Source organism: Lutjanus erythropterus, chromosome 19 (assembly GCF_056507025.1).
Source record: "Lutjanus erythropterus isolate fLutEry1 chromosome 19, fLutEry1.hap2, whole genome shotgun sequence".
NCBI classification, from domain to species: domain Eukaryota; kingdom Metazoa; phylum Chordata; class Actinopteri; order Lutjaniformes; family Lutjanidae; genus Lutjanus; species Lutjanus erythropterus.
The window spans coordinates 5,688,793-5,714,275 of record NC_139335.1 but is presented as its reverse complement, the minus strand read 5'-3'; the positions used below and the strand labels follow the sequence as shown (position 1 = coordinate 5,714,275).

General features: G+C 40.9%; 1 protein-coding gene across 1 annotated transcript; it reads left to right on the top strand.

The window, feature by feature from the left end:
• Positions 1 to 1,380: 1,380 nt before the first annotated feature.
• Positions 1,381 to 25,263, top strand: LOC146309134 (uncharacterized). The gene is made up of 22 exons (XM_084744371.1): positions 1,381 to 1,634; positions 4,237 to 4,314; positions 4,430 to 4,495; positions 5,122 to 5,273; positions 5,349 to 5,433; positions 6,531 to 6,702; positions 7,949 to 8,138; positions 10,039 to 10,144; positions 15,280 to 15,378; positions 16,524 to 16,580; positions 16,698 to 16,766; positions 16,852 to 16,941; positions 17,039 to 17,148; positions 17,410 to 17,935; positions 18,786 to 18,878; positions 19,297 to 21,474; positions 21,633 to 21,780; positions 22,456 to 22,573; positions 22,729 to 22,888; positions 24,022 to 24,123; positions 24,401 to 24,487; positions 25,102 to 25,263. Exons 1-22 carry the CDS (start codon positions 1,509 to 1,511, stop codon positions 25,240 to 25,242), a joined length of 4,953 nt encoding a protein of 1,650 aa, XP_084600497.1. The 5' UTR covers positions 1,381 to 1,508; the 3' UTR covers positions 25,243 to 25,263.
• Positions 25,264 to 25,483: the final 220 nt, after the last annotated feature.

Below are 25,483 nucleotides of genomic sequence, written 5' to 3'. Positions count from 1 at the left end.
TATGTGCAATATGTTATTTGTTGTGTCATTAATGTAATATGATAGTAACTTCAGCATTCATAATAATGTGTTTCTAAAGCTGTTGAAAATGATAGTTTTCTGCTGTGGAGAACAATCTGTGCATCAACACAAGTGTCAAAGTAAACTTAATACTAACCCTTCACTTCCTGTTAATATTTTCAAAATAAATAGCGACTACAAACAACTAGTGATCTATGTTTCGAACCTCTCCAATGATGCTGTTAACAGCATTGTTATTTTTCATTCATATTTTGTGCTTCATAATGTACCACACATTTTCAATGAGCGACAGGTCTGGACTGCAGGCAGGCAGTCAAAGGAAAGAAAAAAACTAGATGCAATGAAACAGTAAAAGACTATTAAAACTGCCATGATTTTTATGAAAAAACTTATGTTCTCTTCTTCATTCTTCAGAACAAAAAGTCCTGAGTGGACTCTCTTGTGTCCCTTCAGATGTGCCTGCCACTTAAATCTCTTCCCACAAACATCACAACCAAATGGTTTCTCTCCTGTGTGGACTCTCGTGTATGCCTTCAGATGTACTTGCTGCATCAAGAGACAGAAAAAACTCAATGAAACAATGAAAGACTATTTAAAATTGCTGTGATTTTTACAAACAAACTAATGTTTTCTTCTTAATCTTCCAGAACACAGAGTACTGCCAAAGAGTTTCTATCCTCTGTGGACTTGCGTGCCTTCAGATGTACCTGTTCCTTAAACCTTTTCCCACATACATCACAACCAAACGGTTTCTCTCCTGTGTGGATACAATCCCAATCAATTGCATTTATGGGGCTGTTGCTAGGTTACGTGCCTGTCATTCTTATATCAGCTAGTGGGCTAAAATCACCTGCGTGGAACAGATGTTAGGTTGTGTTAACCTGCTGGACTGGTTTTCCACTAAACAAGTCATTTATTTATTTATTTATTTAATGAAAGGTCAGACCAGGGGTCAGGATTAATATGTAGGAAGAATAATCTGATTTAAATCTGTAAAACTGCCACATATCCAATGATCTGCCAGTTATTATTTTGGCTTTACAACAATAAAGCTTTAAAGTCATGTCTCTCCTGTCTGCATTCTGGGAAGTTACTGCCCTTTTCCTTTGAAGGACAGAACTGTATGTATGTGCATGTAATTTCTGAATTTTAAATTAATAGATCTGAGTTTAAACTCACAATTAAAAGCATAAAAAAATGTTGAGGATTTCATAAATTTGGATTTGTGTGTCATATATTCATCGTTGCTTGTTTTATTTTGTAGGTTCTTGACTGGATGTTGTCACGTCAAATGACACCTCCATGACGACAGCAGTTAACAGGGAGAGCTCGTGCTGCGTTTGACAGATGTTGTCGGAGGATAAACCGCTTCATTCAATGCCGGAGCAGCAGCGGAGGAGGAGGAGGAGGAGGAGGAGAGCCTGCCTGTCTGTCGGTCTGTCTGTCGGTCTGTGAGCGGATTATTCACCGGCAGAGGAGACGGAAACATGTCGGGGGAGAAGGCGACGAGTCCGTGCAACAAATTTCAAGCCAACATCTTTAATAAAAGTAAATGTCAGAACTGCTTCAAGTCCCGCGAGCTGCATCTGTTGAACGACCATGACATGGAGCAGGTAACGTCCAAACTACACCTGGATTCACGTCATGTGACACTTCATTAATTTAAACTGTGAAGTGGTGAAAAATAAAGTTTTTACACTTTTTACAAACTCAACTTTTACCTATTTTTCTTCCATTAATGTTAAATAATCTACATTTGAAGTTTAAAAACATAACATTAAACTTGAATGTGCTGAATTTAGTATTTAATCTATGTACTAAGGAAATAACACCAAAGTTTATATTTTAATTGTAATAATAATAAAAATAAATAGTTGTAAATGATGGTTCTAGTTTGTAAAGTGAGTCATAAAAAGATGCTTTACTGTTTGCAAAAGTGCAAAAATCATGTCTCTGTTTTTGGGGGGTTAATATTTCCCAGCAGACTCGATGTTATCTTTAGAGATAATTATTAATTTAATTGCCTGTTTTGATAATTGATTAATTATTTTGAGCAAGTACTGTCCAAACTACACCTGTATTAGTTTAACCAGTGTACTGGTGATAAATAAAGATCTTTTTTTTTTTTTTTTACACTTTTTAAAGAGTCAGCTGAGCATCTCTAGCTAGTTTCTTCTATTAACGTTAAATTATTTACCTCTTAACATTAAATGTGAATACATATTATATATTCTGTATTTGTGTTTTAATTAAAATAAATAGGTATTTATAATGATAATAATTCAGTGCCCTGATATAATTTTGGATTATCATATTTATTGTTAAACTGTAAAACATCCTGCCTCTCTCTTTATAACAGCTGTATACTAAAAACCCTGTACTGATGTGATATGATTGTTGTCATTGTCAAAAACTGTCGTCATCAGTCCGGAGGATTCAACGTGGTGTTGAATCAGTGCGTGCTGCTGTATCAGAGGCATTTACATTATTGGTGTCGCTATGGGAACAACCCTACAAAACAGTCACATTGGAAAACAGGAGGTGGTGCAACCTACTTTAAACCTTAATATATTTATGGAATAATAATTTTCAAAATAGCCATCAATGTCCAAATTAGAATAGGAACTACCAGCGTCATACAGAAGTCTGAAGTTACAGACACATTTAACTTTATTTTTATCTTTTGCCATGAGTCATTTGGATGAGATAATTATGGTTGTTGTGACAGCAGTGACAGAAATGCCTGTCATACAGCCTAAAATGCTGGATCAGGTATGATGAGTATGCAAGTCTACACACAGATCCGATATCACGTCATTTATTAACCCCGAAACACGACCCTGATACTTTCTGCAGCCAATGACAACAATCACATCCATACAGGGTTAATAGTATACAGTTATTTAATAATAATAATAATAATAGTACCAAACAAACATCTTTCATCTGGAGAACAAGATTTTTAGGCTCTGCAGCACCACCGTACCGCCTCATAATTCTGTTCTGTCACACATTTTTGGGTTATGAGCAAAACAAGAATCTAAGGATGTCAGCTTGGGCTTTGGGAAGGACTTTGCACCCTTTTCTGACATTTTTATGGACCAAACAACTCATTGACTAACCAATAAAATATCTGACAGATTAATTGACGATGAAAATAAATGTTAAATACTTTCCATCGCAATCTTCCAGAGCCCTGAATGACGTATTCAGATGTCTCACACCGTCTGAACATCTGTTCAAAGATCCACTGATTTCATCTGAATGGAAAGGCAAATAATATGACAAATAATCAATCATCCAACTGATCTCTCAGTCTACATATTGATAATCAGTTAAGCAGAACTCAGCAGAATAGACAAGTCGCTCATTTATTTCTCTATGAAGTTGAACAGCGGCCCTGGTTCACCGCCTGTGAAAACATTGTTCCTGCATGTCTGTCATGCGGAGGTGATGTAAGGAGACGATCATGACGGCTTCCTACATGCCTCACATTGTTGAGATGTGTTATTACTGTCCGTCCCCCCTGCCTGGTTTCACTGTGCCCTGTAATTTCACCGCTGTTGCTCAATGTGCAGATGCTCTGCACACTGTTTCTCCGACACAGTTGTCTCTGCCAAACAGAGAAAACACGGGGTCTTCTGATCTAAATGTGGAGCATCTTTACACTGTTTCAGAAATGTGAGATACTCAGTACTGTCTGCATATTGCTTTGTTTACGTGTATCTGGGCATTTTCTCAACTCCTCCGCTTTTTATAAGTGATACAAAGAGAATCTCTCCTCTTTGTCTTAAGTGTCAAAACATCTTGGTCCATTTGTGGACATCAGGGAGCACAAAGCTGCATTGACTGTAGGGCTGCACAATTAATTGCAATATAGTCAAGTGTAATATCCAAATCACAGAATCCTGCACTTTTTGCAAATTTTGTTCTTTAGATAAAAGAAAGCATGTTTGCTGGTTACAGACCCCATCAAATATCATATAATCATGACTTTAACAGGGTTTTTTTTTCAGTTAAATTGAAAATTGTGACATGAAAATGATCATTTCCATGAATCATGCAACCACAATTTCAGGCAAAATATCACGCAGCTCTTATTGACTTTAATAGTAAGTAATAAAAAATAGCAATCATGTAATCACAGCCTGTGCTTCAACACATCAGAGGCTTAATATTTACTGCTCTGTTTCTGCTTTCATCTGTGAATTAAAGGCAAAACCCATCTATGGAGGCTGGCTGTGTTTGGCTCCTGAGGGGACAGACTTTGACAACCCAATCCAGAGGTCGAGGGTAAGACACGGTGAACCCGATCGAATGTTCACACGCATGTAACGGTTCTTTATTGTGACTTTTTCCTCATGAAAACGGTGCTGTATTGATTTTGTTTGTTGTGTCTCCGCATCAGAAATGGCAGCGGCGCTTCTTTATCCTGTACGAACACGGCAGCCTGAGCTTTGCACTGGATGAACTGGTGAGAAACTGCACGAACGTTTGACTGAATTTGAGCGATGACGTCTGTATGTATGTGAGGTAGCTGCGTACAGTAAATCCTGCTCTGCATTTACAGTGTGTTGGGATCAAGCGGGCATCTTTAGGCCAGATGTCGTGTGCAGAACCGCAGCAGATGATTTGGGCTTAGCCTGTCCTCTAATGCACACATCCCCCCTCTCTCTGTGATCCCCTCAAATCTCATCCCCTCATCTCTCCACCACACTTAACACCACAAACTACTTTATGTTCAACTGTCACTCGTGTGTCCTGCTGATCAGTCCTGCAGGGTTTGTACATTCTGGAAAATGCTAAATTTGAACTGTTGTTTTCAGGGTTAGGAATATTCATCTACACAGTTGTTCCTGTAAATCAAAACTGTTTACAGTTTATTGAAATGAATTATCATCATCATCATCATGTATGTTATTCATAGTTAGATCAGGGTTTTCCCTGCCTATCTAACCAAAAGATGGGCCATCTTTGTGTTACTGGCTGGCTTGTTTAACGCATTTCCCGTATTCATGAATGTTAAGATAACAAAAATATACTAAACTTGCACCAAACTTGAGCCATCAGAATAATTTAGACACTCTGATTCTCCTCCAGCCGAGCACTTTGCCACAGGGGACTGTGAACCTGAATCTCTGCACAGACATCACTGATGCAGAGCCCAGGACGGGCCAGAGAAATGCTCTCTGCATCAGCACGCCGGAGCAGGAAATATTCATCCGCGGCGACAATAAGGAGATCATTAATGGGTCAGTATAAAACCTGTAGAAACCTTACAGGGTTTCCTGGGTCTCGCCTAACCAATGTCTGTCTTTGTTCACCAGGTGGAGTGAACAGCTGGCCGTCTATCTGCGCATTAACAAGCAGAATCAGAAGAAAAAACGCAAAGTGGAACCTGTCGCCACCCAGGTAAGAAAGCAACTTTCTGTCTAATGCTGCAGTACACATTTAAGCACACTTTGATCCCATGCAGGATTACACAGCTAGCAGTCTGACTGCCATTAAACTCATTATAGATATTCATGATGATGAATCCTGATGACCCTTTGAATTCTCAGTTTGGATCAGAATGAGGCCTCAAGGGGATGAAATAATATTTTCAGTCAGTTGTGATGTTGCAACTGCAACAATTAATGCAAATTCAGCCAATTCCTGTGAATTCTGCACAATCTTGCAAATTTGACTAATCATCACAATCATAGCAGTCCACCTCCAAACGTCATACATATAAATGGACTGACTCAGTGTTTTATATATACAGTATATTTTTAATTTTGTGCTTGCTGTTTTGACGGAGTTTGAGCTCCTAAAAGATTTTGCTTCTTTGTGATATATTCACAAATAAAGCATATTTTTTGGTGAAGTTAGTAAGAACACTCAGAACAGAGAGATTGTTTATTCTCCCTGGAATACAAATAAAACAAATAAATTGATTTTCTTTATGCAATTTTCACTCGCTCATTGCAAAAAAAAAAAAGCCTAAAAAAAACTGCAACATGGATCACATGTTTGTTTTTTTTTAAAGCTGCCTTGAAATCAGGAATTTTTGTCCACAACAGTCCCAAAAATAGATTGGCCAGGTTTTTGAGCAGCTTTTTAAGTGTTATGCAAGTCAAACATTTGATAAAACTGAAACACAGTGATGTATATTATTGCGATATTAGTTCCAGTTATTACATTTTTATTGATTTTGTTAAACCTAGCTAATCATTTAATAACTTATTACATTTTGTGCAAAAAGTTATTGGTTCAGAAATGTTATTACATCATTGGCCAATTACATAATTGACTTTTAGTACATTAAGAACAGAAAAAGTATTACATTATGGGCTGCTACATGGCACAACAAAGAAACAGAATTACATTTAAACCCAGCTGGTAGTTGTTGAGATATTTCAGTCTGGGCCAAAGTGGTGGACAAACTGTGCAGACTGCTCTGGAAGGGCTAAAGTAAAAATAGATAAATAAAACTGAATTAACTTCTTGTTTTTCTCACAAAACACCAGGAGCCCAGTCCAGCAAAGATGGCTGCAACTGATCCAAGTTTTCCGTCCTCGGAGAACGATGTGGAGTCCGGCGGCCGGTGGCAGGAAGACCAGCAGGGCAGGGGGCCGGGCTTAACCCCCATGTGGACTGTCACAGACACGGATCCCCCGGGCCCCGAGCAGACCCCTACAGGTGCAGCAGAAGCAAAACACACACGCACACATACCCAGGCTTTCATGTCCGTCAGCCAATCACAGCCACTTCCTGTCCCATCGCACTGTCCTAACATCCTGCAGATGTTCACACGCTTGCAGCTTCTTATTTATACATTTCTTTTAACCCTTGTTCAACCAGAGTTCTGATTTGTCATCATGGGAACGGAGCTGCAGGAGTCTGAGCAGGAAGCAGAGCTACATAAACACAGACTGACAGACAGAAACACACCGTGAGACGTGTCTCTAACCTTCAGGCATCATAAAACATGATCTATAAAAGACCTCTTAAACAGGTCCTAATAGGCTCGATGGTTAGCACAGGACAGGTATTCGTCCTCGCTGGAGCTTTGTGCTGAGACAAAGTGGACAGCAGCACCCATCTGGCGTCAGACTTATTGCAGGGTCTGGAAAGGTCCTGTAATAAAGGCCTGGATTAACTCCTGCTGACTGTGCCTATAGGCTGCTTCATTAGAGCGATGGACGTTACACACAGGGGACCCTCAGAGACCCAAACAGGGACTCAGTCAGGATTCCCTCTTGTCACTGAACTCATGGACCATTATTGAATTCTTTAAGGTGTCATTGTGGCAGAAGTGGAACTGCACAAACATTAAGAGAAACATAGAGTCAAATATTTAGGTCATGAACAGGGATAGACGCTAATATTTTTAGATTTTGGCCACCAATTTGGTGGCCACAGTATATTTTTGGTGACTTAAACTCATCTTTAGGTTGGATTAACCAGGATCAGGTAGTAATGGATCAGGATTACATAATCAGATGAAGTTAGATTGTCAAGGATTACTTGATTACATCTTTGATTATGTATTTTTAAAGTTATGAAAGTTTTTGAACCAGGTTTTCTAATATTTATGCACATTTATTTTCATTCAGATCTTTGCAGATGCTAAATGAGAAACTCAACTTACTTACTCAACTATTTCAGCCAAGTTTTCAGTGGCTTTAACTTGAGAACACACTGTACATCATTAAGTCAAATGTTAAGAGGGAAAACAAAGGAGGTTTTGTGCCACTGGCTGCAGTGTGAACCCTGACAGTGTTGAGTGATTAAAAAAAAAAAAGAATGATTTCATCCAGCTTGTAGGCTGCTGGCTGTTTAAAGAGAGTCTGGGTTATGTGGTGAAGAGACATTGGCTCAGCTGGTCCTGCCCTCAGTGTATCTAACAGTCTGAAACCCTTTTTGTGCCACTTTCTACATCAAGGCAACACATCTGCCTACCTGAGCCCAGTCGCCAGGGACTCTCTGACCTTGGATGCCAGTTTCGTCAGTCCACTCGGCTCCTTGGACTTGGTGGCTGGTGGAAACGCTGACCCCGCCAGTAACAACCAGCTGTCTGAGTCAAACAACATCCAAACATCAGCAAGCAACAAGCACCAGAGCCGGGACAAGAGGTTAGAAATGAATCGTGGGAAGATTAACAATCTGCAGCCCATTTTGATGATAATACGTGTAAATAACTCTTCTATGCGTTGTGTTTGGCAGAAGTCTGGTGTTTATATTCATTTGTTTGCATGTATTCTGTGTGTAACAGCCTTGGCAGAGGAAAAGGGGTAAATGTGCAAGCAATTAGCGCAAAGGACATCCAATGCCTCACTGCCCCCCCCCCCCCCCAGTATAAAGCCGAACAGCCATCACACACCGCTAAACACCAGATCAAAGGCTCACGCTCTACCCCTCCATTAGAGATCTGACTGCCGCATTTTTAAATTTAGCTTAAAGAAACCCTCCCAGTTTGTGCCTCAGCAGCATGTAAACTGGTCACGTGAGGAGAGTACATCATTTCTTCGCTCATTGCCTTTTTGGGAAACAAAAACAGAAAATACTTATGCCCCCCAAATAAGGCCAGAAATTCCAAAACACTGGTGTAATTAGATATCTGCGGCATTGTTTCTCAGGACCTTAATGCTGACTGTCTGCCCGCCTGCCTGCCTGTCAGAGGAAGTAGACTTCGGCTTAAAGCCCAGTTTCAGGGCACAAGGCTGCCCAGAGAAAAGGAAAAGCTCAAAATAAGATCTTGTCTTTGTCCAGCCTGTGTCTCCTGGACATGAACAAACTCAAATTAAGACCAGTATAGTTCTTAAACTCAGCTCCTGAGAAAAAGCGTTTTTCTTGTCTCAGCTCGAGGCTAATTTGAGCCCAGTTGAAGATCTTAAAATGTTTTTTTTTTTGTCTCACTTATCTTAAATTTGTCTTAAATAATCGGCTCTTGAGAAAACCGTGAGATGTAAAAGAAAACTTGCTTGTCTTAAATGAGATCTTAAATTCGTCTCAGTGGTGAAATTAAAGCCTTGTTGCTCCATACGACATACGAGACATCTATGAGGTCAGCAAAAGATCCTCTACTTCCCTAAGGAGAGGTTTAGACGTAAAAGATGAAACTTCAGTAAGCTCAAAATAAGATTCTCATTTATTTCTCAGAAGACAAAGAAAGGACGATTGTCAGAAAACAAAACTGACCTCTGGGTGTCTGCACTGTCCTCACCAGAGGCAGATCGGACACTGAAACATCAGGCTGAGGACTCAGCGGCGAGAGACAAGTGATTTTTTGTTCCTGTTTGAATTGTGTCATGAATTACACTTCAGATGTTTCTCAATTTAAAAGATAATTTTGCAAATTAAGGAAGACACCTTTGTTGTAGGTTTGTCGTGGTTTAGTTTTTATTTTTAGCGTACAAAGTACCGATACAGCAAATTAAAAAAAATAATTCATTACTTTTTGTATAGCTGTCTCATGGCACACACAGATATTTGTGTGCCTCAGCTCGCGAAACTGTAACTTTTTGTAAATGTAAATGTAACGTGTTAATATCATTCTTGGTATCAACTTCCTATCAGCGCACGTCGCCTCACACGTGTCTGACCCTGAACCTTTAACTGAAAGTGTTGTTTTTCATCATCTGACAGTTTTGTTTACATCATATCATATCAGCTCACTTTGGGGTTTGCGGCGTGTTTAATTCCTGCTCTGCTTCTGCACTAAACACCTCTGACACCGGTGGGAAGGATGTCAGCTCTTATTTAGTCTCTCAACAGCGACTACAGCAGTGGTGACATTCAGAGAAAGATCTGCACCTCAGAGTGTCCTCTGGGCTCTTTTCTGCTGCACAGGTGCTGCTTGGAGTCTATTATCAAGCTGTCATCCTCGGTGTTATGCTGCTGGAAATTATGTCAAAACCCACCTGTGTGTTCTTGGGGGTCAGGAACACCACACGTATGCACTATGTGTTTGTCCCAGGTGAAGTGTTTTTTTTTGTTTTTTTTTCTCTCTAATTAGTTGTTCATGTTTTCCAGCCCCACAAAGAGGCTGCTGGGATTGGAGGCCACCAAGCGAGAGCAGGAAGGGGAGACAGACGTTTCCAGGAAGGGCAGAACTGAGGCTCGCAGCAACAAGCGAGAGGTAACCACCCCGAGTAGACATTTAATGCTACACAGGTCGAACTAACACCGCTAGCTGATTATGCGTGACACATTGGTGTTGGAGGACACAAACCATCATTCAGAGTCATTCATCATTCAGCGCCGGGGCAGTGTAGCTAAAAAGCATCACAATAGTGAAGTTTTATATCACACGAATAACAAAATAGGTTTAACATCAATGTCAAACAATTAAAAAGCCATTTCCTGACTGTGGTCGTTTGCTACCATATGGTAGTCATAACCACAAATAGGTAATGCTGATTTAATCTGAACGTGGGCTCGTTGTGATTCAGACCAGTTACTGTATCCAGCCTGTGCTGGGCTGGGCTGTGGGCTGGACCGGACTTGAACGTGACTCACAGAAACCAGGTGTTGTGCAAAGAAAGACGTCACTTTAACGATAAAGCCTTGACCTGATTGAACACTGTGGGAGTAAATCTCTTAAATTCCGCCCTGGGAGTGTTTCCATCAGTCAACCACTGTGTGTAAATGGCTTTTTTCATTCAGTCTTTGTTGAGCGCTAAAACAAAAAGAAGGTGATGAGAGTTTGGCATGAAACGCGTGGACGAGTGGATCCTGCCGTGTCAAGGCATGTGTTTCCTGCAGCCTGTGTGTGAGTGGGTGCATGTGTCAGCAGGTGGGAGAGAGGCGGTGATTCACTCAGAGCTGCATTTTGTTTGTGAAACAGAACTGGTTTTGATGCCCCGGAGGCGTTCAGGCCGCCTCCTGTTGTGTGTTGTAATCTGGGAGACGACATTCCTCTCACAGATTTTTTTCCAGGGATTCCTCAGACCTAAAACTAGATACAGCGTTGATGTGGGGAACTGCTCAAGGACTCTTTACGAGAATCTCAAAACTCTGCCGATAAACTGCAGAATCACGTGACAGTCCGTATTTACCGGACCTGATAAACTCCATTCCACGTGGCTCCTTCCCAAGTGCACATCTGGCTTGTGAATGACAGTCACTGTGTGTTGTCGGGCTAGACTCTAGTGATTAAAGAGATGAGTAGACCCTGGCAAGTTTCTGTCTGAGTGTGACAAACATGAAGCATAAACAGTCCACAAACAGGCTGTTACATAAAGCAGTTTTACTGCAGTAAAACATCAGGCAGTGATCGATTTATAGTGGAGAAGACAGACATGTTAAGACACAGCCACAAAGCAGCACATATTAAAAACACAGTGTGATTCAGAGAGCAATAAACCCCAACCCCAAACCCAAAAAAGTTGGGACGCTGCGTCAAATGTGAATAAAAATCAGAGTGCAATCATTTGCAAATACTTTTCGACTTGTATTCAACTGAATACACCACAAAGACAATATATTTAATGGTCAAACTCATTAACTTTATTGGTTTTTTGTGAATTTTATGCCTGCACATTTACAAGGCTGCACAGGAGTAACAAAAGCCTGTGAAAGTTCTGTAATGTTCAAAAAATAAAAGCCTTTTTGGAATATCAACAGGTAAACAGGTTAATTGGTAACACGTGATAGCATCATGATTCAGTATGAAAGGGGAATCCTAGAAAGGCTCAGTCGTTCACAAAGGATGGAAAACTGTGCGAGCAAATAGTCCAGCAGTTCAAGAATGTTTCTCAACACAGAACTGCAGGAATTTGGGGATTTCAGCATCTACAGTCCAACATATCATTAAAAGATTCAGAGAATCCAGAGAAATCTCTGCACGTACAGAGCAAGGCCAATAATCGACACTGAATGTCTGTGACCTTTGACCCCTCAGGCAGCACTGCATTAAAAACTGCTTTAAAACTCACATCATTGTATAAAGGATACTACGTGGACTCTACATTTCCATGTCTACATGAACACTTTGGAAAACCGTTGTCAGTAAACAGTTTGTTGCTGCATCTACAAATGCAAGTTAAGACTCTACCATGCAAAGAGAAAGACATACATCAACAACATCCAGAAACACTGCAGACTTCACTGAGACGGACTGACGCAAAGTGGAAAAGTCATGGGTAACTGTCACATCTGTGAAGGCCCCATTAATGCTGAAAGGTACATACAGGTTTTGGAGCAACATGTGCTGCCATCCAGACGTCGACACATTGTGGACGTGTTCCAGCAGCGTGGCTTCATAGTAAAAGAGTTCAGATACCGGACTGACCTGCCTGCAGTCCAGACCTGTCTCCAACTGAAAATGTGTGGTGCATTATGAAGCACAAAATACAACAACAGAGACCCCGGACTGTTGAGCACCTGAAGTCGTGTATCAAGCAAGAATGAGAAAGAATTTTACTTTCAGAACTTAAATAATCAGTGTCCTCAGTTCACAAACACTGACTGAGTGTTATTAAAAGAAAAGGTGATGTATCACAGTAGTAAACACTGTGTCTTGTTACTGTATTCAACTGAATATAGGTTGAAAAGTTTTTGCAAATCATTGCATTTTGTTTTTATTGACATTTTACACAACGTCCCAACTTCTGAGAACTTTTGGCAACAAGTTGTAGGTCAGCAGTAGGTTCAGGTTCTGTCAGAGGTAGAGATGAATTCAGGTCAGCTGTAATCCTCTGGTAGCTCAGTTTGTTGCTGCTTGTAATCATGACCATTGTGGGTTCAAATCCTTTTCTTTCTTCTTATAATTAGTGCATAAAATTAAAGATTTAGATCTATGAGATGCAACATACCATTAAACAATTTTGACTTTTCAAATAGGACCCCTGCCAGGTAACAAGATAATCAGGCCTTTTTCTCTCTTCTCATTCTTGCTGGATTATGTCACTTGGTTTCTAAAGCAGCATCCATACAATTCAAACAAAAAAACAAACACACACAAGATAAAGTTGCTTAAGAATGGATTCAGTGATGTAGTATATCAAAAAATAAAATAACAGTAACAATAGCATCTACAGTAGGGTACATTTTAGCAAGTTTTACTTTGGATTAATGAAGATGTGGTTCACTGAAGTAGGGCTGCAACTGACGATTATTTTCATAGTCAATTACTTGGCCGATTACTTTCTTGATTAACCGATTAACAGTTGTTTGGTCTATGACATGTCAGAAAATGGTGAAAAATGTTTCCCAAAGTGCAGGATGATGTCTTCAAATGTTTTGTTTGTCCCACAACCCAAAGATATTCAGTTTACTGTCATAAAAGAGTAAGGAACCCCCAAAATATTCACATTTAAACAGTTAAAATCAGAGAATTTTGACTTTATTTCTCAAAATTACTTAAAATTACCTTATAGACTCTACTTAAAGAAGAATTTGAAAATGTGAATGATGGTTTTTGGGGAATAAAACCAATGATCTGTTGATCTTCACGAATCAAAACTTGATAATCTATCAGTGGCACAAAAAGTAAAAGTTTAAATCGAAAAATCAAATCGGAATTGTGACCTTGAAAACGAAAGTTATATCAAATCGCTGTGCAGATGGTCATCTGTGCAGCAGCTGTTAATCTTTGATTAAACATTCATTCCAGAGGATTTGCCTTTTAAACACTCCAGCACCACATTTTATCCCACACGATAATTTATGTGTCTTTGGGTGCGTTTGTTTTGGTAGTCAGGAGAAGGTCAAAAGAGCCTGTCCTGGAGTTCATTCAGGCCTCGATGCTGACATTCCCAAGGCGGCCCCTCCCCTCCTCACCCCTCCGCCCCCCCACAGCCCTGAGAGGCTTCTTCACCAAACAGAGGACGGTCTCTGTCTGCGGCGGTCAGCGATTGTTTGGAAGAAAAAAAGATCAGTTCACACAGCAGCCGGATCACTGTGTTCCTCCATGCGCTGTGTCCTTGGATAGTTTTCAATGTAAATGCCAGAAGAAGAAGAGGGAAAAAAAAAAACACAAAGAATGTTCTGTAATGATTAAATTGGTCATTTTTTCCCGTTTAAGTGGTTATATAAGAGGGAAGAATGAATCTTTTGAATAGCAGTGGCTCAAGTAAACAAAAAAAAAACGTACCCTTGTGTCATGAAACGCTGTGTAATCCAGACTCAAAGAGACTCTGATACGTGCGGTCGAGGCCAGCGTGAAACCTGAACACAAGACGCATGCAGGAATCTTGCTCAGTTATTTGGACTCGTAGCATCGTTCTGAAATGTAAGACAAAAAGCCGCAGAGTATCAGGGATTATGTCTGAAACCTTTTCATGCATTCCACGGCCAAAACGCAGTCATCCATGTGCGGTTCACTGGTGATGTGAGTAAGAGTTTAACAGGCGGTGTAGAGAAAAGCCTGGTGGGCTCCCCGCGGTGCTCTACAGCGGGCCCTAATCCTTACAGCTGACAGCTCTGCCAAGGATCCAGACTATCGGTTACTCTGGCTGGTGGAATGCAGGCCGCTCTGACAAACTGCCACCGTCCTGATTGGGAAAACGCGTCACGAAAACCTGCGTCTGATTAAAAAAGAAAACGCTTGTGATCATTGAAAACCCTTCGGTGTTAATGTGGTGGTCTGAAGGTTTGAAAAGTGCTCGGATTTAGGCAAAGGTGGCGAAAGCATACAAACTCTTTACTCAAGTAAAAGTACAGATCCTTGTGTAAAAAAAAAGTACTAATTCAACTCTTTTACTCAAAAAAAAAAACTGAAAATGAACATGAAATGTACAGGCTGAACCTCAACTTTTCTCTGTAGTCAAGTCTTCCTCACATCTTTTACATTGTTTTTATCTTGTAACATTTTATACATTGATTTTGTCTTTTTACATCTAGTCATCATATTAAATAAATGCATCATATATCAAAGATATATATATTTTTTATTGATTTCATTGCAATAGTTTCAAATTGAGGTCATTGTTTTATATTGGTTCAGCCAGGTTATGCAGGATGCCAAGTCTGCTTACAAACAGGTCACACATTTTGAAACTCTGTTGTGTTTTCCTTTAATTTGTCACCATTCTGTAGAATATTATCACGAAACATAACTTGCTGTTAATAGCACAATAACATTGAATAATGTGATGAATAAGTGAAATAATCATGTCGAATATGTATCTTTATTTAAATATTTGATTTGCCACAGCTGTACGGTGCTGTAAGACCCTGAAAATGCTTGAAAATGATTGAATTAGACTTTGGAAATGATGTAGGAACCCAGTTGTGGTGAAGAGATTCATTCATTCACTTCATTTTTCACAGAAGCTCCAGTCGTGTGGGGACATAGCCCAGCTCACCGCACCCCCGTCTCAGAGAAGATCCAGGTCTCTGGACCGCAGGACGTCAGACACCGTCATGACGGTGAGTCACCAAAACATGATTACATGATCACATGATTAATTATTTGTCTGTAAAATAAAGCATTATCGTGCACTTCTGTCATAACCGACAGTGAGAAGGGACTCCTTAAACTACAGAGTAGATACAAGTATGGCGGCACCAGTGTGACACCTTCATGCTACAAAGCTCCTGAACTCTGTGTGACCAGAGAATCTCAATATTTTAGATTTCTGGCCAAAGTGTGTCCGCATCATTGATATGTATAGAAATGGACAACATGACAACTCCATAGAAGTGAAGGCAGAACATTTCCATCGCCACCTGGTGGCTGGCTGCGGCACTGGGAAACAAATCCTGCCTCCTCTACGTTATGAGATGGGAGAAGAGCCAAACAAAAAAATCAAAGCACAGGTCAAATAAATTTTTACCAAAGATTATTTTTCTCATCAGTTCAGCTTTGATTAGTTTTAAATGACTGAAAAACACCTGTTGTCAAATGTTGTCAACTGCTTCACCCTAAAATCAAAAACACATATTTTTCCTCTTACCTGTAGAGCTATTTATCCACCTAGATTGTTTTGGTGTGAGCTCAAATCATGACCCGGTTCCTCTAAATAAACAACAGACCTTGTTGTGAGCAGTTTCATGTGGGAACTACTTTTTTTCTGCACAAACAAAGTAATTCCTACATGAAACTGCTTGCAACAGGGATTATTTTGAGGAGACGGGTCATGATTTCTGGAAAGAGACATTGTTGTTAAGTTTTTCAAATGTTGTGGGGGTTTTTGTGCTTCACCACAGGACTAGTACACACCTAGTACACCTGGCTCGAGGGCAATGGGAGTTTACACACCGATTGGTTTCATTCATGTGACACCCAGAACACACCTTTGATTAATTAAGAGGGATTATGTGGAGTTGGACACGCCCTAAATGCAGTCACGCTGTGCACTGACTGAATTGAATTGAATTGAATTGAACTGAATTGATAGTCTAGAAATGGCAATAATTGTACCTCTTTTGGCATTGCTTTGTCTGACAGAGGCATTTGTTGAATAAGTAAAAAAAAAAAAGTACCTTATTAATTATTAATCGATTAATTGATTGTTTGCACTTTCCAGGTTGCACAAAATGTGCTGTCTGATTACACTGTGTTTTCTTTACAGCCAGATTTACTGAACTTCAAAAAAGGCTGGATGGTCAAATTGGATGAAAATGATCAGGTAAATCATTTTAAAAGTTCTGAACTGAAGCTATGTTTTTTATTTAAATGATTTATAAACATTTGTTAACATCCTCTTGCCCACATTAACTTCCTGTTGTCTTCTGCCTCCCTCTAGTGGAAGAAATACTGGTTTGTTCTGTCGGCTGACAGTCTGAGGTTCTACAAGGACTCAATAGCTGAGGAGGTATTTTGATATTTTCATAGAAAGCAAATACAGTAAAATGTGTTTCCTTTAAGAGGAGCTGAAGTCTTTTGTTTTCTCCCCTCAGGCTTCAGATCTTGAAGGAGAAATCGACCTGACGAAGTGTTATAATGTGTCTGAGTACCAGGTGCAGAGGAACTACGGCTTTCAGATCCACGTGAGAAAACACTTCCTCTGCTAAACAGACAAAACCTGACTCTTCTGCATTAACCAGAACAAACACTTACATTTTTTTTTTTTTTTTTATGACACAGACACCAAAGGGCGTCTACACCCTGTCGGCCATGACTTCAGGGATACGCAAGAACTGGATCCAGGCTCTGATGAAGAACGTGCATCCAGCTAACGCCCCTGATGTCGCCAGGTAAAGTCAAATTCAAAAGCTCCTTAATTTCTAAGATTAGTTATTTAGATCATTTATTTATTTTTAAAGGTCTGATCTAAAGAGAAAATGTATGTTTCTAAAAGAGTTAGGCTTCTTGCTTTTATTTTACGGCCTTATTGTCTGTTTTTTATAAAAATCTAAAAGTGGTACTGAAAAATGAGCAAATAATTGTTTTATGCCCACTCTACGGTGTGATGTTTTACTGTCCTCCATCTAAACAAACCTACATGTTTTGCACAGTTTACCTGGTCACCACGGCCCCTGCAGCCCACCTGAAGTCCTCCCCAAACCAGACGTGACTCAGGACTCTCCCATCGCTGACGTGTCCACAGACAGAGACCCTCACCCCAAACACAGGACTGTGATGGAACGGCGGCGGGAGGGACGCTACAAAACCTTCGACTGGGCCGAGTTCAGGCCTCAGAAGGACAAGCCACCTCTGGACTCAGACCCTCAGAGGACTAAAGCTCTGGGCTCACTGGAGCTGGGTGACCTGGAGAGGAGGAAGAGGCGGGAGGAGAGGAGGAGGAGGTATGAGAGCATGCTGGGCATCTCTCTGGGCCCGGAGCTGACTGGAGATAAAGCAGGGGACGGCAGCATCAGAGCACTGAGTCCAAAATCACAGCAGAAGGTGGAGGAAGAGATCGACGAGTGCTGGAAGCTGGTGGAGAAGACGGTGTTCAGGCTGGACAGAACTGTCCCTCTGTTTACTGAAGACAGAGACTCTGTGGAGGTGGAGAAGCTGCTGGACAGCTACAGGCAGAAAGTGAGTGGTTCACATCTGGATTTAACTCATATATTTAACATTAACTTTATAGATTTGAGTAGTTTTTTAGTTTTTAAAGGGACAGTTCACCCCAAGATCAAAAATACATATTTTCCCACCTGGCCTGTAGTGCTATTTATTACTGTTTATTTATCATCTAAAATGTTTTGGTGTGAGTTGCAGAGTTTGGGGGATGTTGGGCGTAGACATGTTGATGGCACCAAAAACTTGACCCACTTACTCAAGATAATTCACAGATCTTGTTATCTCATTTAGGAACTATTTTCTCTCTAGTAGAAATTAAATAGTTCTATTAGATTCTAGGGATGTAACGATACCGAAAACTCATGGTACAATATAACCATGATAAAAAGTCCATGATACAATATTTAGCATGCTTAAAAGTGAAGAAAAATGTCATTTATTGAGTGATCAGTCTGATGTATACAGCGTGATTTATTCATATAAAATTTGTTTTTCCATTTACCTTTACATGCCTCTGATTTCTTTCTTTAGTAAAATGAAAATAGCAGCCATAATCCAAGCAAGTGCAACAAAAAAAGGCATGAATTCTCTTTTTTGTTTGCAGTTGCAAAACAGAAATAATGCAGCAGTTAGTAGCAGCCCTGTCATTCTGTCTTTCGACAAAATTCAATTAAATACAACGTTATTGCTAAGTAATTGCTCTTATATTACATCATGTCTAATGATGTAACATTGATGTTCATGTTGACTGACTGGACAGAGAAGCCTGATTACAGGACTCGATGTTTATTTAAGCCCTTTATCCGAACCGCAATTGTAGCTGCAGATTTTTGGTTGATAAATGTTAACTGGTTGTCTTTTGAAGGTGGAGGATCTGAAGGCCCAGCTGGCAGAGTCGGAGCGTCGCAGACTGGAGCTGGAGGCTCAGCTGAGTACAGCAGGATGTTATCAGCAGCAGGTCTGACACATTTTGGTCATCAGCTACTGTTCTTCTTTGTCATTTTTTGATATCTTTTTATGTAACTGATGAACAAACAGATCCACATTACATTCTCTTCTCTCCTCTTTCTCATCTCACTCTCATCTCAGTTTAGTTATCATCAGGGATACGGACCAAAATCACTGGAACGGTTATTCTAAACAATCACGTAAACTGTGATTATTTTTTTAACGTGCTGATGCGTTAGTATGGTGTTATGATATAGACTCCAGCATCAGTTTAATCTCTGTGAACTGAACTCTGAGCTTGTTCTTTTTAAACATCAATTTGCACACTGACAACCATGATGTGATCAGCTCTGATTATTTTCTCTATGCTCCAACATTCAGTAGCTAATCCTTCTTTTTCCCCTTTGTGTCTGTTTTCTTTCGTGAAGCTGGACCCTCCAGCACCTTCTGAAGCAGAAAAGTCATCAAACAGCCACATACAGACCCTGACAGACACATACAAAGACACCAGAGAGCTCTTGCAACAGCAGAATCTCATTAGACAGGGCATGCAGGAGCAGCTCAGCTTTGAACCACCGTCATTAACACCTCAGACACCGAGCATCTGGCTGCAGGATACAGAAGGAAATTTCCAAGAACTGGGGGAGACATCATCCACACCTTTATTGTCCCCTGCATCAGACAGCCAGGACTTATTCTCTCAGAGTGATGGAGAAACCAACCAGCTGGACAGAGAGGATTGTCAGGAGGCTCCCAGCTCAGAAACACAAACAAATCACAGCGACTTTGGTTCATTAATCCTGGAGAAGCCTGCAGAGGGAGATAAAAGCCCGCTGAGCTGCTGTGTGGAGCACCACGTTCCTCTAGACCAAGCGATGGTGAGGAGGCTCTCCCAGGAGGTGGAGCTGCTCACCAGCCAGAATGAGGCTCTCAACCAGCGCAACCAGGAGATGCTAAACCAGCTGACAGAGGCAGACCGCGAGATAGAGAGACTGAAAGCAGAGCTCAGCAGCCGGTACACTGAACCGCATCACCTCCCTGAGGTGGAGCAGCTGGGACAGACAGGGGTGGAAGATCTGGAGACGGAGCTGAGCTTGAGAAGCCAGCAGCTCCTGGAGGCCCAGACGTTGATCACCTCCCTGGAGGAGAGTCTGAGGGAGACGGAGGCGCTGCTGCAGCTTAACGACCCACCAGAAACAGGACAGGAGAAAGGCGAGGGTGCGGAGAAAGCAGAGGGATATCTGCTCCGATGTTTGGAGGCCACCGCAGCCAAGCTGACAGAACTGGAGAGGCAGCTCGACCAATCAGAAGCGACCTGCAGGGAGCTCCGGGCACAGAACGCGGAGCTGAAGGAGGCTGAGGAAGTTTACCGTCAAACAGCTGCAGAGGCGGAAGCTGACATCGGGAGGCTGAATCAAGAGTTGGAGAAGGAGAGGTTGAAAGACGGAGGCAGCAACAGATGTGCTTCTGGTGAAGAAAGGATCCAGCAAGTGATGGAGGGGATGGTCATGAGGCTGAACGCTTTGGAGAAATTACTGGAGGTGATTGACACATTAGATTTTGGTTTGAGGATGGAGGAGAGTGAAGAGAACACGTTGAAGTGGGAGGAAGAGTTATGGAGTTCGCTGCTCAACAAGCTGGAGTCCAGTCCCTCGCAGTTTGAGGAGAAACCAGAGGAGGTGCTTCTTAGTGAGGTGACAGGACGTATGATTGTCGAGAAACAAATGCTGCTCTTAGGGTATGATGTACTTCCTGAGACAGACGCTGTGAAAGATATGAATATTATTTGGAATATTGCAAGTGTGACAGAAACCGAAAAGACAGGTGAACACAGGATGTTTGATTTTAATAACCAGCTGTGTGAAATAAAACATTTTAGAGACGTCACACAGATGAAAATGTCGTTGCTGAACCACCTCGCCTCCTCTGTCAGCACCTCCGCCCAGGACAAACTCCAGCTGATGGCCGACAGGCTCTCAGACTTTCACTGTTTGGAGCACCCCTGGTCTGGTTTCATCCACTCTGCAGCCACTGAAGCATTGTACTGCTGCCATTTGAGCCGACTTCAGTCCAAATATGAGAAGGAGCTCGAGGAAACCAAACAGAAACTGCTCGCTTCTTCTCTCACCTGCAGCGGCTGTGTCGACTTGACAGAAGAAAACAGGCATCTTAGAGAAAGTTTGTCAAACTTAGAAGAGCAGCAGTCGTCCTCATCAGACGATAAGATGGACGCCTGTTGCCAGACAGATGACACAGAGTTACAGGTAGCAGATGAAAGTGCAGCAGAAGAAATTGTACAACAGATTTCTGAAACAGCAGAGGAAGAGATGATGGAGCCCCTTGAGCTCGACTGTATGGAAATCCCACTTTTGTGCATTGGAGGTCAGTTGGGAATCCAGGAGATGGCAGAAGAAAACGGAAAGAAAAGCGACGCATCTCTTGAGGAAACAGATCCGAGCTTTGAGACAGAAGTTTTAGAGCTGAGAAGAAGAGTGACAGAGCTGGAGGAGCAGCTGGCTGTCATAGAGGAGCAGATGAGAGAAGAGTTTGACAGGAAAGTGAGATCTGCTCAGATGCAACATGAGAAGGAGATGGAAAAACTGAAGGTAGGTAATTAAATTACAGTTATCTGTTAACTGTAATTTAATTTACTTGACTGGCGTCATTCATCAAAAAGCTCTTAGTATAAAAGATAAAGTGACAAAGAAGCTGTCACACACTGAAGGATTATAAGGAGCTGTGTGAACGTCTCTTGTTCCTGCAGGTCACATGTGAGCGCGGCTTCGCCTCCATGGAGGAGTCTCATGTGAAGGTCGTGGAGGAGCTGCAGCGTCGACACCAGCAGGAAGTGGAGTGCCTCCTGGTGGAGAGAGACCGACTGCTGGAGGAGGAGAGTGCTGCTACTGCAACTGGTGAGGAGAGACCATTTTATACCTTTGTCTATAAAAATGGACGACATATCATCTCCCCGGAAGTGAAGTCACAGCAGAGTTTTCCAGCAAAATTGCTGCGATTAGCTAGCAGCTAGCATTGATGACAGAACGGAACTCCTGCAACACTCATGAGGTGCCACTAGTTGCCATGCAACCAGTAACTTTCTACAAGTTGTCATTCCTCGCTTACTCTCCACGCATGGAGAGCAGGGATGCAATATTGCAATATGTAATGTTTTCCAACTAATTTTGGCCGATGCAGATATATGCACGTATTTTCGTTATTGAGTCTCTTTTGGAGCTAATTTATTATTATTATAATTAACATGATGGCCCACAGACATAAAATACAAAAACTGTTCTTCACTTATTTGTCATAATGATCAGCATGACAGTTCTTAAGTTAAATTGTTAGTGTTGAAGGAATGTGATTGGCTCCTCCTCACTTGGCCGATGAGTAATAATTGGAAATTGCTTCTTTGATATCTGGACTCTTCAGAAAACCTTCAAGCTGCAGACATGTTCGTAACATGTGAGCACGATTAAAGAAACACTTTACAGAATGTGAGCATGTCACAAAAACTGCCTCTGACACTCTTTATTATCCTCGATTTGGCTCATGAAATTTTGTGTGTATTACTCCTTTTCTCTCAGCAATCGAAGCCATCAAGAATGCTCACCGGCTGGAGCTGGAGAGGGAGGTGCAGAAGAGATGTCAGTCAGAGAACAACACAGGAAACACACACCTGGACAACATTTACAGACAACACAGGTAAGTCTGGTGTGGATTTCACATCATCTAAATGTGCACTGTGTGTTACAGTTTGCAAAACAAATGGTATATTGCATGTATTGTTGTGTTTTTGCTGGTCAGAGGTAGTGACGTGTGTGTGTGTTGTTTGTCTATACTTGTGTGCGCTCATAAAGTGAGGAGCTGACCTCCTACCAGCGTGAGCTGCAGGTTTTGTCCCAGCAGTTTTCTCTCAAGTGTCTGGAGAACGGACATCTGGTCCAGGCTCTGGATGCTGAGAGGAAAGCCCTGTGTCAGTGCCAGCAGGAAAACCAGGACCTGAGGACCAGAAACCAGGTAAGGGCTCTGATACTCACTCTGTAATACGTTATTTGAATGTTCTTCTACACAGTAAATACTCACAGAGGTCCAGGGTGTAAAAATGACTCCCACTTTCATCTTAGAAAACATTAAAACCTTAATTTAAAACCCTCCTGTGTATTATTTTATAATATTTAAGTATCTGTCTCATTACTCTGAAGGCTTTTTTGTAGAAGAATGAGCCAATCCTAGTGGAAATGTGTGTATTAGATTATATGTGTTGTTTTCAGACTCTAACTCTAATGTTCTTGATTCTACCTTGGAAATCAGCTGTCAATTTGCAAATTAACACCTCTAAAACTCTGCTGATCTGCTGATGTTTATTTGTGATGTGCATCAAAGAGCATGTTATTTTGACTGAAATTGCAATATGCAATACAATCATTTTTGTATTAAGATTTTCATATTTATTTTTATTTTTCAAAAACCGCCATTAGGTTCTGGATATTGCACTTGGCCATTTTGTGATTTTGATCATTTTGGAATTAATTGTACAGCCCTACATCATGTGAATGTAGAATGAATCTAAAACATGTAATCCAGACTCGTTGAAGTTGATGCTGCTCCTGTTTTATCAAAGCATCTGTCTAAAAACTGTCAGACAACTTCTGCAGTATATTCCAAGTTTCATTTATAGTTATATGCCTAATACAACCAAAAAACATTGCTAATTAAATAATTTCAGCTGAAAAACCCTGAAAAACTCAACTCCATTTGAAGTTAAAAGCTGTCTAGCTTTCTAGCTTTCAGTGGATAAAACCTTTCATTCCTTAGCACAGCTTTTATTTTGAAACTCTTGCAGAAAAATGTTGAAAGTTCTCATTCACTGGCTTTGAATCTCCACCTGGGAGCAGCTGAGTAACCTGCAAGAAGAGTTGGTATTATCGGTCCACCAAATACTTCTATAGCCTACAGCTGCTATGACAAAACAAACAAATGATCAGTGTTGGCCTTATATTGGCTGATATGGCATATAGACAATCACCAAATGGGATCGGTGTCAAAAAACATGATTAGAAACTCCCTTATTCAGAGTCATTTTCTTTTATGTAGCTGGAATTAAAGGACAAAAAGACATCTCATTGTTGTGTTGTTTTTAACTTGTCCAGGAGTTGAGCGGTCACCTGGCAGCAGAGATAACCAGACTTTGCTCTCTGGCGAAGCAGGACGACCTGCCGCTCAGTCAGGGAATGGATGTGTATGAAATGGAGGTAAGTCTTTGACAGCCAACCCTGCTTCTTAATGGGGGGTGTTATATTCTCTGCTTTTGTAGTTTCCCCTTTTGTTTATGAGCTTCCCGTTTGATTTATGTGAATAAAATCATTTTATCAAGTGTGTCTGACCACTAGATGTCACCCAAGGTACAACTACTGTTCACTATCAACCTTCTCAAAATGCTCTTATGAGTCATTTCGTTGTGAAGACGTTGTTTGGTTCTTTATCCTTTTCTAAAGAAGTGAAGCTCATGGTTTGAGGTTTTTCTTTCAGATTACCTTGCGAGTGAAGGAGTCTGAGGTGCAGTGTCTGAAGCAGGAGATCACGTCTCTGAAGGATGAACTGCAGTCGGCACAAAAGGTGAGAGTCGCAGAAACTGCAGCTGGAATAATAACTGTGAACAGTCTGAAATCAAAGAGAAGAAGTGAATGAACTGAACCAACCTGAGCTCTGCCCCTGTGGAAAGACAATTACATAATGCATTTTACTCTTTTACAAAATACCCGCCTTCTGCCTACCGAACCCCATTAGCAAATTGCTCAATTTAATAGTTGGAGCATGAATTTACCAACATAAACACTAAACAGGCTTTCCAGATGTTGAAAACACTCACTGAATATGAACCCAAATACATTTTATCTTTTATTTTGATTATTTTACTTCCTAATTTATATTATTTATTTTTATCAATATTTGTGACAGTCATATTCTCAGTTGTTTTGTAATGAACTGATATCATGTTCTGCAAATTCTTGTTTTTAGTTTTGTTTTCAATAAAGTGGGGAAAAAAAACAACTTGATTTCTTTACATTTCGCTGTCGTAAACAGAAACACACTGGTGTTGAAGTGGCTTCACAGGATGGTGTTCTGCTGACAATAAAAACCTACAGTATATTAAAGAAGGAATAAAACAGAATGACAGGGAAAAGGAGATGAATAATGACCTGATCTGCTTTCCGTATTTCATGTTACAGGACAAGAGGAACGCGACAAAGAAGTACAAGGACATGTACACTGAGCTGAGCATCATGAGGGCCAAAACAGAGCGAGAGATGGATGAACTGAGAGAAAACCTCAGACTGGCTCATCGCGCTCTGGAACAGACTTCACCCTGAGCGGCATTACATTTGTTTTTACTGTAGCAAATTAGTTTCCTCCCTTTCGTCTTACCCACAAGAAATGTATTCAAAACAAAAAAAAATGTGTCCAGTGAAATAACAGTCTGACTTCCACTGCTGTGCTTTTGAGGAAATATTTATTTCTCACCGTTAATGGTCTTCAATGTGTTACATGCAATAATTGTCCATAGTCAAACATCTCACCAATACAACACCATAGCAGTACTTAACGTGGTGT